This window comes from Telopea speciosissima, chromosome 7 (genome assembly GCF_018873765.1).
Source record: "Telopea speciosissima isolate NSW1024214 ecotype Mountain lineage chromosome 7, Tspe_v1, whole genome shotgun sequence".
NCBI lineage: Eukaryota > Viridiplantae > Streptophyta > Magnoliopsida > Proteales > Proteaceae > Telopea > Telopea speciosissima.
The window spans coordinates 11,147,321-11,163,480 of NC_057922.1; the positions used below are offsets into that span (position 1 = coordinate 11,147,321).

General features: G+C 36.1%; 1 protein-coding gene and 1 long non-coding RNA gene across 2 annotated transcripts; both read left to right on the forward strand.

Moving 5' to 3' along the window:
* Positions 1-8,320: 8,320 nt before the first annotated feature.
* LOC122666929 lies at positions 8,321-8,583 on the forward strand. The gene is made up of 2 exons (XR_006333726.1): positions 8,321-8,432; positions 8,530-8,583. It is a non-coding gene; the product is annotated as an uncharacterized LOC122666929 (long non-coding RNA).
* A 2,926-nt stretch (positions 8,584-11,509) lies between these two features.
* On the forward strand, positions 11,510-14,017 carry LOC122669026 (40S ribosomal protein S11-2-like). The gene is made up of 6 exons (XM_043865639.1): positions 11,510-11,601; positions 11,698-11,738; positions 11,809-11,909; positions 13,345-13,489; positions 13,573-13,662; positions 13,809-14,017. The coding sequence occupies exons 1-6, from the start codon at positions 11,590-11,592 to the stop codon at positions 13,900-13,902; spliced, it is 483 nt and encodes a 160-aa protein (XP_043721574.1). The 5' UTR covers positions 11,510-11,589; the 3' UTR covers positions 13,903-14,017.
* Positions 14,018-16,160: the final 2,143 nt, after the last annotated feature.

Consider the following 16,160-nt stretch of genomic DNA (forward strand, 5'->3'; position numbering starts at 1 on the left):
AGAGAGAGTTCTGTTCTGAGGATAAAAAACATTTTCGAAGTTTTAGATATTCGATCTTTAATTCTTCAGATATCTTTGTGCTGACATTCCCTATATGATCTTCGAAAGCCAATAACTTCTTAGGAAGGTAAGAGATAAAATATGACAAAATGGATAAAGTAGATCACACTTTCATATAAAAGGATTCATGGACATACCTCATTGACATTTTACTTCAGATAAGATTTGATTTTAGTTCTATAGGAGATGGGATTTGATTTTACTTCTATTTCAGTTTTGGAGTTGGGAAAGGGAAATTTATTTCTTTTTCACTTTATATTTGTAAGCAATCAAACATAATTAATTGAAGAATGAACTGGGTTTGTTTGTTTGTTTGTTTGTTTGGTTAAAGCCTGCGTGGCCTAGGCAGCTTGGCTGCCGTTCCCTTCTCTGCCCTCTCTTCTCCTTTTCCTTCTCATTTACGGTTAGTAACAATCTGTTTGTACGTTTTCCCAATCAACCCTTTCAGTATGATCTCACCATTAACTTCCTACATCCTTTGCAGTAAACAATTTTTTTTTTTTGGAAGGGAGGGGGGGGGTGTTTAAAGACTCTTTGTGTTGTAATTTGAAGTTCTTAATTTTGATTATCATCTATGTTGAAGTTTAAACGAACTCTAAACAGAAAAGCACCATCCATGGATGACTAAATAGATAGTGGACAATATAACCAATCCTAAGTTGGCAATCTATATATTATTGGCTAGGTATTATCGGAGCAATCCAAAAACTATTGTATAATTTATTAGCCCTTTTAAGTGTAATCATGGGAGAATATTGACAAGAACACTAGACAGCAAAAACCATTTATAAGAACAAATTTAATAATGTAAGTGAGCATGCCAGCAACTTTTTTAACTAATATTTTTAAGATTAGAAATCTAGTCCGAAGCTTCTAAAGTAAATCCTGAGAACCCAGCCCAGCCCAGCCCACCCTCGCCTGGAATCCAGCCATCTATGTATTGTAGACAGACAGCAAGGCATTAATGTAGCCCAAACAAGGAGTTCGGAACCCCATTTTAATTACTAATACAACTTCTTTGTCTGCCCACGTGTCTCCATGAATCCTACTTTGGATTATTCTAAACCATTGGTTTACAATGCTTAGGCTCCTGCTTTATTTATATGGGAACTAACTTATAATTAGAATTATTATTAGAAACTAGTTTAAGTGAGAGAGACTTGGAATTTGAGCTGTGATTTCAGTCTGTACTTAGTGTACTGTTGTGTGGTGGGTGTAGACAAAAGGGAACCATGGAAATGGGAAGTTTTGAGTTCTGACTCATCTCATCGACCATTGAGTGTAGCAATGGTTAATGAAAGTTGGGATCTGGGGCCCTTTTAATTTTAAACCCGATATCTCATTTCATGTCTCTGTCGGCCGATAACTTTTTATCCCCCACTCAGTTGTGTCTTTTATTCTTTTACATACTTGGAAACAGAACTTTGCCATATAGGCAGTTCTACGGTTCTTCGCATCTACCCAAAAAAAAAAAATTCTCAAGTAAACCCTAAACTAATACCACAATTCTTACTTCCGACACTACACCTAGTGTGCTAGAATTTGGGTATCCCAATCTTCGAGATACTTTCCATTTGAGAGGAATCATATTTCTTTTTAGGTTATATTTAGTGTAACCAAGCACTGCTTATACGGAGTTGTCACCGACAAATTAGAATGTTAGTTTGGTGTTTTAGTTTGATCTCTGTACAATAGAAAATAAGGTATTTTGAATAATCAAGATTTTTTTTTTTTTTATAGAAACAAATCTATTGTTCAACATGTGTAAGACACATGATTGTAAAAGACCGGTAATCAAGATGTTAGACTTATAACAATCTCAAGTCAGCATCATAATCTTGTTCTATTTTTCTATTATGAGATTTTGTTTTTTATTTGTTTTTTATTTATTTTTTCTATGTAATGTAGACGGTAACAACTCCTTGTAATCAGGTATACTTACACCAAAATTAACACTTTTGTGTGTGTATTTTTCATTATTTTTTGCCACGATTAAAGGTTTGTAAGTTATAAGCCGACAATTATAGGTTTAGAGGGCAAACTTCAGTGCAACGTTAAAATTGCTCCATTGTGATCGTAGGTTCGAGTCGAGAAACAATCTTTCTGTAAAACAGGGATAAGGTTGCGTACATTATGACCCTCCCCAGACCCCGTAGTGTGGAAGCCTTGTGCATTGAGTACACATTTTTTAACTTGTAAGCCCACCATCGAAGCAATTTAACAAACCATACCAGTACCCTTTTTTAAATTGTAAACCCACCATTGAAGCAATTAACAAACCTGACCACGTAATGATTCGATTTGATCTCAAAGCAATCAATACAACTCAGCTCAACTTAATTCAACCACCTTTTCCACTAAAGAGGGTCTGCTATATGGATTTTCATTTGTCAATCAACTCGATTCAAAGACATCCTTGCAATTAGTACTAAGTTGTGCATGTTTTTCTAAAAAATTCTCCCAGGGTCATTTTAAGTTACTCTTATAGTTCTTCTAATCTGAATCATATCATTTTTTTTATCCCCAGTAAAAAATTCGTATTATTGTTCTCTACTAGAACAGTCAAAGGCTTATGTTATACATATTTTGTGCCTCCTCAAAGGACATTCTCTCAACTTACCATGTATTGAAGCTATTCTTATTTAATGGTGATATCTTCATATTAACAATTTTTATTAAGTTCTAATATCTATCCTCATTTTGCCTATATTAAGTTTGTTTATATGTGTTTCTTTACTGTCAAACATTTAGCTCCATACATTATTATTGGTCATATGACTATCCTTTAAAGATTTTTTTTTTTTTTTTTACTTTTAAAGGAATATATCGATCATACAACACTCCAAAGGCACCTCTCTACTTTATCCATGATGCTCTAATTCTTTGTGTAACACCATTCTTTATTTTCTTCTTACTTATTTATGATTGAACCTAAGTACCTAAATAATCAATTTGTGGAATCTCCATATTATCAATTTTTATTATCGCACTTTCAATCAAATTATTACCAAAGTTACTTACCATATACTCTGCTTTTGTGTTGTCTATCTTACAACCTTTTGATTCTAAGTAGATCTCTATAATTCTAACTTGGTATTTCATCCCTAATTTTTGTTTCATCTGCCAAAATAATAACATCAACAAAAAACATATACCAATAGACATAATCATATACTTTGTTTTTGTTTTACTGATTTTAAAACCTTTTGATTCTAAAATAGACCTGTATAATTTCAACTTCACATTTTAACATAATATTTATTTCATATACTAAAACAATATCATCAACAAAAAACATTCGTTTCACCAACGATTATGATCTTCAATATCTATAGACAACCCTTCTATGATTAGTGCAAATGCATACATGCTCAAAGCGATCCATACAGTTCATTAAAAAAAGAAAGATTAACTTGTTAAACCGGCCAATCAAACTAGTTAAACTTTAAAGTGGGATCAGGGTTAAAATAATCGGTGAATCAGATCGGAATATTCACCTCAAGATTCCCAAATTTTTCCCTTCCAGGCCGATTCTGGGGTTAATCGGTAGGGACTGATCCGTCACTGATTCCTGATTTCCTGACCTTGTTGCAGCGCTAATAAAATTTTAGGGTAATTTACACATACCACCCCTGAGGTTTGACGAAAGGATGATTTTACCCCCCAATTTTGGAAAATTCTGCGTATCCCCCTGAGGTTTACAAACGGTAACAAATAAACCCATTCCGTCAGTCTATGCCTAACACTGTTAAAATCAAAAGGTAAAGTGACAAAAATGCCCTTTCAAGAAAAAAAAAAAAAACCTGCAACTCATCTTCCCCAAATCGATTGGGGAAGATGAGTTGCAGGCTATAGATAGAAGGTCTGTCCATTAGAACAGCAAGCCCAGCTTTGTCTCGACAAGGGAGCAACTTCAACCAGGGAGTTAGGTTCTCAGTAAAAACAACCTCCCATGGCAGAGCACCATACCTAAGGGTACCCAAGAATGGTCGAAAGCTCCAATGTGGAGAAGCATAAGCAGTAGATGATTCCAAGAAGTTAATCGAAGCACAGAAGAGACCCGAGAAGGTGTGGGTCAAATTTTTCCAGGTTGAATCGACCTGATTAGGGGGACATCGAAGACGGCCCACAACTCAACTCCGGGAGGTTTCGCATTTGCGCTCGATACAGGATCAAATCCACCCCATCATTCGTAGTTCTAGCGACCTTGCATGAATGACAACTCCATCTCACGAATCCGAAATTTTTTAACCTAATCAAAGCAGCATAAAATCCCATTATTTATTACTCTTTGAACTTAAACTGTAGTTTTGAAGACGGTAACAAATTTTATTTTATTTTTTGATAGAAAGACGGTAACAATTAACAAACCCTAGATTCTGAACAAAAATAAAGTTGATCATAGAGTTAATAGCAAAATCTAGAAACACATATACAAATGGGTTAAAACCTAAAGCAAATGGAAGAGGGAAAGGAAGGAGAGTGAATCAGGATCGGTTCCATGGTGTTCCCTACAAGGATACCTGCAACTTATCTTCCCCAAATCGATTTGGGGAAGATGAGTTACAAGTTTTATTTTTTTTCTTGAAGGGGCATTTTTGTCACTTTACCTTTTGATTTTAACAGTATTAGTCATAATCTGATGGAATAGGTTTATTTGTTACCGTTTGTAAACCTCAGGGGTATGTAGAATTTTTCAAAACTGAGGGATAAAATCATCTTTTCGTCAAACTTTAGGGTGGTACGTGTAAATTACCTTTTTTTATTACCAAAAAAAATCATGTTGGTGGAGTCAACCTGGTTAAGCCTCCAGATTGGATCAATCTCCGGTCCATGTGTTAGATGTCTTTTGTCCCCACGAGCCAAGATCATGGAAATGGCTAATGTACATAATCAATTTCGTGATTCCATAATCCAACACATCAGATTTTGTGATTGATGTTCATTGGACGGTCAGATGGTGCTGTTGATGCACATGGCACTGTATAATATAATGCTTCGAATGTTTTCACCGACAGATGATCACATTCGCCAAGTTGTCGGTGGCGGAGGGGATCGAGGAATTGAGTGATCAGAAGGCTAAGAATGCACGCCCACTAAAGTGGAGGATGGTTGTTGTCGTCACTTTAGTACCTCCCGACATCGGACGTCACCCGATGCTTCCCTGCACAACAAAGCAAAGACAGCCTGCGCGTGAAGATGACGGTGGTCACGTTACAACTCTTTGTGCCACGTCATTACGCTCTACACACTGAGATGGAATGTCCACGTTTGAGTGGGCCCGCACAGCGGGAAACTAAGGCTGTCTACATGACAAGTGTTACGGTGTCCATCTTCATATTGCAATGGCAGATATCATTATTATATTCCACCACTTCTGCTGATCTATGTCACTCATTCACTTATTCATTTAAATTTTGATCCTTTTCCTTTCATCAAATTTTTAGTCAAGGACAAAATTCTGCCTTAATTATTAAGCTGTATAATTTTAATCTCAAAAATTTATTGATTATTTGAAATAAGTTCATTTATATTGGTTAAGAAAAAATTTTATGAACAAAATATTCATTTGATCAAGCGTCCGAATCTCTCTCACACATTCTATCAAACACCTTCCGTGGATCTTCAAAAAGGAGTGCTCATCATAACTGGACACATTTCTCTTATCTATAATCATCGTAAAACAATAACAACAATTTCAACATAGCCTTATCCCAAATAAATGGGGTTAGCCAATTATTGCTCTCCAATCAACTGTATTCGATGTCATATATGGTACGAGGTCTAAACTATGCATGTCTTTTCTCACCACTTCTCTTATAGTTATTTTAAGTTTACCCGAGTTATTTTAGTAATTTCAATATTCTAAATCAAATCATTCCTCCGTACTAAAGCATCCGAAGACCTTCATTGAACATAGTCGTACTACCTCAAATGACTCTCACATACCTTATCATGAATCGGAATTACTCCTAAGTCAACTATATATAATATAGTAATTCCTTACTTTGTCCTTCCTAATCATGCCACACATTCATCTCAACATCATCATCTCTGCTACACTTAGTTTATCTATATGACACTTCTTAGTTGCTTAACATTCCGCACCATACAACATAGCTGGTCATATGTCGATCCTATATATAAAAATTTCCTTTAATCTTTAAAGGGATATTATAAACACACAACATTACATACGAGAAACCTATTCCCGCTCACCACCTACCCTTGCCATGGCCACACCTTTATTACAGAAAATGCTGCCTTTCATCCTCTCAGACCTCCCACTCCATTGCAGACACACACAAGAAGACTCCCCCAAAACCCTTTGCTCATTTCTTCTTGGACTTTTCCCTCTTAAGATCTCTAATTCGAATGACCAACTCTTGAATCTCACATTCACTTTTACATATGGTTGGCTTCTTCTGCTTCGTTCCATCGGGGAATGTTTCCCTTCTTTATGTTTTTAAAGGGAAATTACCATGGTAACTTTCATGTTTTGAGCATTGTCACAATGTGCTCATTAAAGTGGAGTGTGAAATAGACTTGAAACAAATTTCATTCTCAAAACCTATCCTCAACTATTTCACTATTTCTGGTGAGAAATAAAGTGCAAAAATCATACCATACATCCTAACTTAATTTTATTACCTCATAAAATATTTCTCAAAATCATACCAAGGAGAACCTAAATAACCCTCATGTGCTTATTTGTGTATTAGATTGTAATGGAAATGGAACCAATCGATCGACCAAATAAAGTGGGCATCTCCACTTTTCATAGACCCCCAAACTGAAATGGCTGGTTTTCACAGTTTATATATGCAGTTTGTGTGAGATTTTTTATTTCTACTCTTTTTAATTTAATTTTTTTTTGTGAGTTTTAATTAGGGTGCATCTTGTTGTAACCAAAGTAGTAAATTTGGAAATCATAAACATCTTCTGATTTCTCTTTGTTTTTTTCCAGTCCTTCAAATTATAGGTAAAAAAGAATTACAAAATAATTTATCATATCATTTTCAAGAGCTATCATTGTAGTACAGATTTTTCGAGTACACATATTCAATGACATGATTTTCTCTTAATTGCAAGAAGAAGTGTGTTATACTAAAGAAAGAGAAAAAAAAAATAAGGATACAACTTTTTTTTCCCCAACTTTAGTTACAACAAGATTTTCCCTTTAATTATCTTAGATATTGTTGTTGCCGAGATCTTCCCCAAGCGAGGCCTGCACACAAGAGAATCAGAGAGGGCAGAGTAGATGAAAGGCCCGGAATTGGTTGGAGGGGGGGGGGGAGGAACTCTCCGAGAATGCAGATCCTCTCCAACAACATTTAACCACCATAGTAGATCCCACACCATCCATTGAATATGGTCCCCACACCCCATGGATGATGTGAGATCGAGTTTGGTGGTTAAATGTCATTGGAGAGGAATTGGGCTCCTCTCTGATGCCTAAGTCAGATTTTAGAGTAAAACAACAATTAACGGGGGCCAAAGATGGAAAGTTGATATCAGAGCTAGAAGAACTAGGTTAAGTTCTCTCATCCCCCTTTCTTCAGAGGGTGGTTTCCTTATATATTTGATGGCGCCTCAAATGTCCTTCATGTTCTCAGAGTTACGTGTTGCTTAAGTTTGCTGGAGATCAGGGTGGGAATCGTCAACCGAATTTGTCAGTAACTGAGTTGGCGTTGTCAGTGATCGTGCTTTCTCTAGGCCACATGTAAAGTTCCTCACGCATGGTTCTAGCATGAAGTTACAGTTGAGGAGGGTTCAACCGGATTGTTTATTTAAAACCACCCAAGTTAATCTGGTTTATGCAGTTCTTGCCCTCAAGTACTGCATAAGTCCAAGAACACATATCCCATGGCAACAAACCAAACCGACAGAGCCAGCGTGGTTTAAACACTTTGCGGCCCCTCGAGAAATCTTAACGGGGATCCAAAGTCCATGAAAGAGGGACATAGTTTCATAAGAGACACATTTCAGTACGATCATATAAGAAAGCATTTCAACTTTTTTATCTCCATTATTCTTTAATTCTTTTTTTTTTTTAATTTCATATATTTCTTTCTTTTGTCTTTTCAAAACGAAAAAGAGGTACTATTTATCTCTCTATGCCATCATCAAATTGGGTCGCACTAGTCATCCAAGCCGGGCATTAATTGCACATCTCAAAGTTTTAAACTTCTAACAGTGAAAGAGAGAAACAAAGGAAACTCATCTCACTTTGGGAACTCCAAGTTTGTTATTTCTTTTCATTCTGCCCCTTCTTCTTCCTCTTTTCAGTTCATCCTTGCACATAAGCTTTTCTCAAATGAGGCCTGCTTTACTAGTCTCTGTCATGCTCTTTCTTCTTGTAGAGGCTCAAGGTATGTACCTTATCTCTCTTCAACATTAGGATTAGGGTTTTTGTTCTTTGAACCCACACTATTATTGTCTAATTTGTTTCTGTCTTAAATTTATTAGCTATTCGAGTACTGCAACAAGATATTTCATTAGCTGGTCATCAGAAATTCCATGTAGGTGTTTGAATTTTTATGTTGTTTGGATTCTCTGAACTGGGTTTCTCCAGTTCTCTTTTGTTTTGATTTTAATGGTGAAAAGGTATGGTGATGCAGGAAGAAAAGGAAAGTAGTTTAATGAAAGAAAGTGGTGGTATTGGTGCTGCTAGGGTTGGAGAGGCTGCTGCTGCTGTTCTTTGCAAAGATGGGCACTGTTCAGGTACCATGGAGAGAAGATTTTCTAGGGTAGCCAAGGAAGCCAACCATAGGAGACCAGTGTTCCATGAAGATTACTATGGTCCAAGAAGTCACAAACCTAGGCACCATTAAATCTATTTCTTGGGTTCTTCATCAATCTTTTGACCTGTTGTAGACAATTAATGTTGTTAACATCTGACATGAGAACTGGCCGGGTTTGAAAAGAAATATAATTAAACCCCTTAACCATGTAATCAATTAGAAAGCAATTTGTCCAAGCTTCTTCTAATATTATCACCTTAAGGTTTCTTCTTGGATATATAAATAGACAGCTTGACACGAGATTTTGACATTTTGTAGTAAGCTAGTCCACAAGATATGGTGTATAAAGAGATAGAAAACATGTTGTTTAGGTCTGAAATCAATTCTTATTAAGATGACCTACTCTATCTATTTGGTGCAGGAAGAAGTAGAAAACATATGACTACTGTGACCTCAAAGTCTGGTTTGCTTTGAAGGAAATCAAAACATAGTTCAGACCCTTCTCTCTCTCTCTCTCTCTTTTATAATTCTAAGGTCCATTTACAGAGTGTGAAGAACAGTGGAGGGACCAAAATCAAACCCAGATAGGAAGCTATGAAGGATTAATTCTCTCTCTCTCTCTAAATAATAGCTAGAACAGGCCTCGACCCAATTTGGTGACCAGTTCACCAGTTCAATCATTCCTATGAAACCTACTTGGTCAATGCTATATTTCGAGACAACAAATATGGGACTCCACTACTAAATAATATTAAGGGTGTAAATCGGCTTGGAACCAGATATTCGGTTCGGTTTGATTATAGGGAGTGTTAATTGGTGTGATTCGAAACCAGATCCAGTCCTGTTTTGCATCTAAAAATAGATACTCGTATCAAACCTGTTTGGTACGTTCCAGCTCTTATTATAATATATTAGTTTATTGGTACCTAAATTCTGTTTAGTTTCGGTTTAAAGTTCTAACTGTTTGGTTTCTATGTTGGGATCGAAAAGTAACCCAGTCTGGTCTGGGTTCTGTTTCCCAGTTCCGAATTGTAATTAAATTCTATTTGTTTTGGTTTCAATTATTTGATATGGATCCGGTTCCAAGTCCACACCCTTAGATTCCAGTATTCTTCTACCCGGTTCAGAGATTTTATACACCAACCAAACTGGTTCATCTGTGTACAACCTATAAACAGTTTCTATGCTGGGTCAGATTCCAATTAAAATAAACCTAAACTTTCAAATGAGCCAATTCCTAAGTTCATTTACATATTGTAGTCATGAGTTCAGAGGTGTTGGATCATTTATATACATTAAAAGATCAGGGAATAAGAAAGCATAAAAATGGATATCATAGAAGAGTTTGGGTATTCACTACAGTAGGTGGCATATGCATGTGACCAAACAAACCCCTGTTGTGTTTTTGAGGCCCGACAAGGTCCACTAGGAATTTCGAGATGGGCGGGGCCTGCCTTGTTTCCCATATATTTGTTTGCACTGGTGACTGGTGAGTGGTCAGATCGATAGGGTGGGCCGTGGGCCCATTTTCTTTGTTAGGACATGTAGCTGATGGTCTGGCTTACAAGACATTAGGACGCCTGGAATATGGATTAGGGTAATGCGGTATAGTTCGGGGTAGAGATGTCGACATTTGACAAACATGAAATCCAACGGTGTTAAACTTGAAAAGAAAAAAATAAAAAAATCGAGGCGGTGCAGATCGGACCATTGAATGTCGTGCCTGCCAATTTCGACCTCTCCACCTTAAACTGCACCACACTGCACCATGGAGGAATTGGAGAAGATTTTAATCTATTTCTTAATCCACATTGAGCACAAACTCGTTATGTAGTAAGTTTTTACTATTGTAGCTATAGAGGATCGACCTCAGTGCAACAATAAAGTTGTTCCATTGCATATTATAACTTTAGTTGCGGGACCCTCGTGCACTTGGTTCTCCATATCATACATATTTGGCAGAGAAACATCAAATTCCAAATCATAACATTAACAGATAAGATACCCAATGATAAGATGGATAGTCAATATACTAATAACATTTATCAAAAAACATATATATATATATATATATATATATATATATATATATGCTAATACCATAATATCAAATGTAGAGAAGTTAATAGATCAATCTAATTTGATATTCAATAAAAGCCCGAGTCTAGTGGTAATTTTGTAAATAATTTATAAAAATACTTAATATTTAATTATTTATTAATAATTATATATTAAAATAATTTTATAAAATTTTTATTTCTCATTAATGGTCGAGATTATCTGAATAAATTATTTCAATGAACTATGGTGGTGACAATAATTTATTCCATACCCTTAGATCCATTATAAAAATTATCAAGTGGAGAGGTTGAAATGTAATTAATTCTCTCTTTGAGGGATTATTAGTTATATCCAACATAGAGTGTACTATAAAAGGATAGGTTGGTGGCGGTTAAAGCCTGAAAAATCGAAACTGGACCAATCATGACCTATAATGGATCGATTTCGGTTTTAGTTTTGGTTTTGGTTCGAACCTGATGTTTCTGCGGTCATTTCTCAGCCCGACCAGATCGATCATTTGGCACCCCTAGATGGGATCACGAGAATACATGATGTTGAGGGTAAAATTGGGGAAAAAATTGCAATTCTCCCTCCACTAATATGTTCGCGGTAGATTAGGGTTTTGGAGCCTTTGGTTTGTCCTGGTTTAGGGTTTCTGCTGGGTGGTAGTGGTAGGTCTTCTCTGAGCTTAAGTGTATCTCTATTTCTTTGAGAGTCCTAGACCATGGCGGAACAGGTGATGATCTGAACTATCTCTGTTCTTCTGGTGCTTTGGGCAATTAAAGTTTGAATTATTTGGGTTTAATTTAACGTAGGTCTGTTTGTTTTTCAGACGGAGAAGGCATTTCTGAAGCAGCCGAAGGTGTTCTTATGGTAAGATAAACGCCTTGCTTTTCAAGCTTGGGTTTTGTTGCCGTGATTTATCTTATTTTGAAAATTGCAGCTCAAAGAAATCTGGGAAGGGCAAGAGGCCTGGAAAGGGCGGAAACCGCTACTGGAAGAACATTGGTTTGGGGTTCAAGACACCCCGAGAGGCGATTGAAGGTTTGTATGCTCTGATCTGATTGAGTTGGTTCAATAATCCTTCGTTTTGAATAATTTTAGCATTTTATGGGATTCCTGCCTTCCTGTTGGTGAATGCCGATGTTTGTCAGTTCACATTTTGAATGCCCATATATTATTCATCAATGACAGCGTAAGACCCACGGAAATTGTCCACTGTATGAATCTAATATCACTTGGCGATAAGAAGGCGGAGTTTATGCAGAGAAAGTGTTAGTCGTGGTTTAGGAGTAAAAAAAGAAAACTTTTTTTCTGAACTTGAACTCCTAATTTTTTGAAATCAAATCTCTGAACATTGCTTTCTAGCTTAGGAATAAAATTTCACCGTTCATGAAGAGTGATCAACTAATGGAGGCTTTCTTAACTTGAGATCTGCTAAAAAGTTGCCGAATGGTTGTTTACCAGTGGGTTTTGTTGTTTCATGGAACTTGAGAAATAGTGCTTTATTGAACTCTGATGATATGCCGTGAAGATTTGGTAGCCCATGATCTGTGGAACAATCATGATCAGAGTTGAGTTTTTCTATAGAATGTTCTCATGAGTATCAGGAAATACCTGTAGTGAGTGTAAAATTATGTCAAATTTGTATCTTTGATCGGCAATGAGAACTGTATTTAATAATCTTAGTTTATTGCCATCAGGATTATAATTGTTGTAGTGCACCCATTATACTATAGGCTTCCTTTCATGTTAGATTCAAAGTGAACTAATATTTTGAGTCTTCGTTATTGCTTTCAACTTACTGGATAAGTTTCTAGCTTTCTTTCGAAATTGAGCTGCCTTTCAAGAATGTGTGCCTTGTGCAGTTCCTTTTCCATTCCATTCTTTCCATCCTGTCCTTTGAGAAAATGAATCCATTGCAAAAATTTGGTAATCATCATGGAAGATACTGGATCCTACAATGTACTACTTATGCTTAGCAAAGTTAAACTGCAAATATCTTATTTGATATTTATACACGATGACTTATAGTGGAAGAAATACAGGAGGCAATGAGAGTTGTAAGATATCTTTTGCAATTGATTGTTATTGCATTTTTTCCCTCTGTTCTTTGGTGCCGTATTATGCTCGTAGTGATGTGATGCTTAAGAAAAGTATCTGAATCACATCGTGTGAAGATGCTCAGATCTAGATATGATCTGGTACATGTGTCCGTTTACCTGTCTGATAGAAACTGCTGTTTGGAGTTGAATATACATTCTCAATCATCTTTATTTTGTCCCTTTCAGCAAGGAGCGCTCCGTTTATTCATGTTTCAGTTCCAGTTGTACCTCTGACCTTTTATTTTCAACCTTATACTGGCATATAAACATTTGGAATTATATGATGTTTTGTGGGAGCATTTTTTTAGACCACCTGTATGGGTTCAGTTTGTGATCAAAGATTGCACCATTGACCATTGTTTTCTTGTTTGCAGGAACATATATTGATAAGAAATGCCCATTTACTGGGAATGTTTCAATCAGGGGCCGTATTCTATCAGGCACTTGCCACAGTGCTAAGATGGTGAGGACTATTATTGTCCGTCGAGACTACCTCCATTATGTCAAGAAGTACCAAAGGTTGGAGTCAAATAATATCTCCATCTATTTTCTCTGTCCACCTAATCGGAGGACCATAAATTATGCATTTCCTTATTTTTCAGATATGAGAAGAGACATTCAAACATTCCAGCACACATATCTCCTTGCTTCCGTGTGAAGGAAGGAGACCATGTTACGGTCGGCCAGTGCAGGTTCAATTCTTTCACTGAATATAATTCCCTTTTCCTGGCAGGACAGAAAAGTTGGTTTCACATTAATTAATAATTGAAAAAATTAAGTCACATTGTTCATTGATGTTAGGTACTGAATGATGTGTTTGTGCTTTACCTTCTTTCAGGCCATTGTCAAAGACGGTGAGGTTTAACGTTTTGAAAGTGACTTCTGCTGGATCATCTGGTGGAGTTGGGAAGAAGGCTTTTACTGGAATGTGATTTGAGGTTTCCCATTTTTCTCATAGAGCTAGATGCCATTGATAATGGGTTTTGACATATTTTTTTGTAGGACTAAGGAGTTTGCCATTTTGAAAGGCTGCAAAATTGTTTTGATTTATCAACTTTTTGTTTTGTTGAAATTAATTTCTTTGAGATGCCCAAAATCAAACGAAATATAAGTATATTAGTTGAGTCTGAGTCAGAATGGAGATCTGTGGATTTCTGTGAGTGGCATGAAAATGTTGGTGTGATTGGCTATCTTATTACTCGTTTTTTTTTATAGTATGCCAAGGAAAACTAGATTAAGACAGCTGAAATAAATCACATACATCGTCCATAAGTTATCATGTGTCTTCACTGTAGTTTACCTACTGATCTTACTCTGTATTAAGCATTTGGTTTCTAGTGCCTGATCTCCTGGGGCTAATGGGCAAACCATGGTTTCTAGTGTGGATGGATGACTTCAATAGGAAAGGACTGTACCCAAACAAAGATAGGTTCTGTTCAAGTGCTAATGAAATTGATCATTCGAATCCATCTAATAATCTGAAATTTCAAGATATTTTGTGATTAGTTGGAATGATCATCCTCTCTTTTTATTATTTTATTTGATTGGGGGTTGGGAGGGGGTTGTGGTGGGGTGGGTTTGGGATTTGAGGAGCTGTCTTGTATCAGAAACAAGCAATGATACCAAGGAAAATGAAGCTCTCTGTTGTCACTTGTAATTAGTGGTGTAAATGAATAGCCGAAATCCGTTTCTGTATCTGAGTCCATATCTGTTTAGTACTATCTGAATTCATTCGAAAGCTAAACGGATGCGGATAGGCTATAGTTATCCGAAAAATTATATTTACATATGAATGGATAAAATATTCGATTCATCAATGTCCGTTTCTGTTTAGCACTATTGAATCCATTCGATAGCTAATCGGATGCGGATGTGGATATAGCACTGTCCGAACCAAATCCGATCCGTTTACAGCCGTACTCTAGTATAAATATGAAAGCACATGGTATTTTTATTGTGCAAAATCCAAAACTTAATTCATGTGAGGGTTTATGATTTTAATGGATATTCTCTGTTTTTTTATGTAAAAAAATAATATTTAACAATTGATTGATAAGAGTTTTTGTAGTGGCAAAATTAGAGAATATCTTAGGTCTGGTATTTTTTATTTTTTTTTTGGGTAAACGGTCTGGTATCAGGTTTTGCCACATAAAAGGGTCATTTTATTAATTTTAGTAATATAGCTTATAATGTATCGGATTTCCTCCCAAATCAGCTTTGATAGGATTTTATTTTCTCTTTCCTAGTTAAAGAATGAGCTCGAATAGAGTTGATTAGAGGACAAGGATCCATGTAGTCAACCCCATTTAATTGGGATAAGGCTGAGTTGTTGTATAGATATTTTAAAAATGGTTTAGATTGATCTCGTCAAATTTAGATCCATCCATATATTCTCCTATAGTTTATGTATTGGCACATCTCTTTGTAGTTTTAGCTGTGTTTTATTTATTTTTTTTGAAGTTTTATTTTTAGTGATTTATTTTTCACTGAATTTTCAAAGTTTTATTTTATCACTTCACCTCGTCCTTTTAAGAGGCTTTGAAGTTTACCATCCATCGAATTTGCCATTGACAGATATTTGTGCTAGTCTAGAAACGTTCTCTAGATTTGTATATAAAAAAAAACTACTACCTAAATAATTTTCCCATTTGTCAGGATTTTCTGAAGTCCTACCTTCCTATCCAGCTTAGCCATTCCACGGAAAAGGACCAACCACTTCAACCACCTCACTCATTTGTGGTTCTTTCTTATCAAAAAAAAAAAAAAAGTGTGGTTCTTCACCTTGGTAGCCGGGGGTTTTAAACTAGAAAAAAGGACAAAAGAACGTTACCATGTGCAGTGTACTGCTCCTGCATGGAGCCACAGGGTTGCGCAAAACAATCAATACGCCTCATGGAAAGGTGGAAAATCCCAGGGGTGCGGAGATCATTTCGCGTGTCTGTGTCTAGACATAGGGGCAGTGCACCGTACCCACCCAGATAATGTTCTCTTTCCCTAAAAAAATAGAGAAAAGAGATTATTCTTTCTTGTACCCCAGACTCCTACAACAAAAATATAGCCAGCCCCAAAATTTGCATCACAAATACAAAGAGATTTGTAAAATGGACAGGGAAAGTTCAACGATGTTAATTAGAAGTTCATTGAAACCATATTACAATTAACAAAGAATAAACAGGAGGAATGGAACATA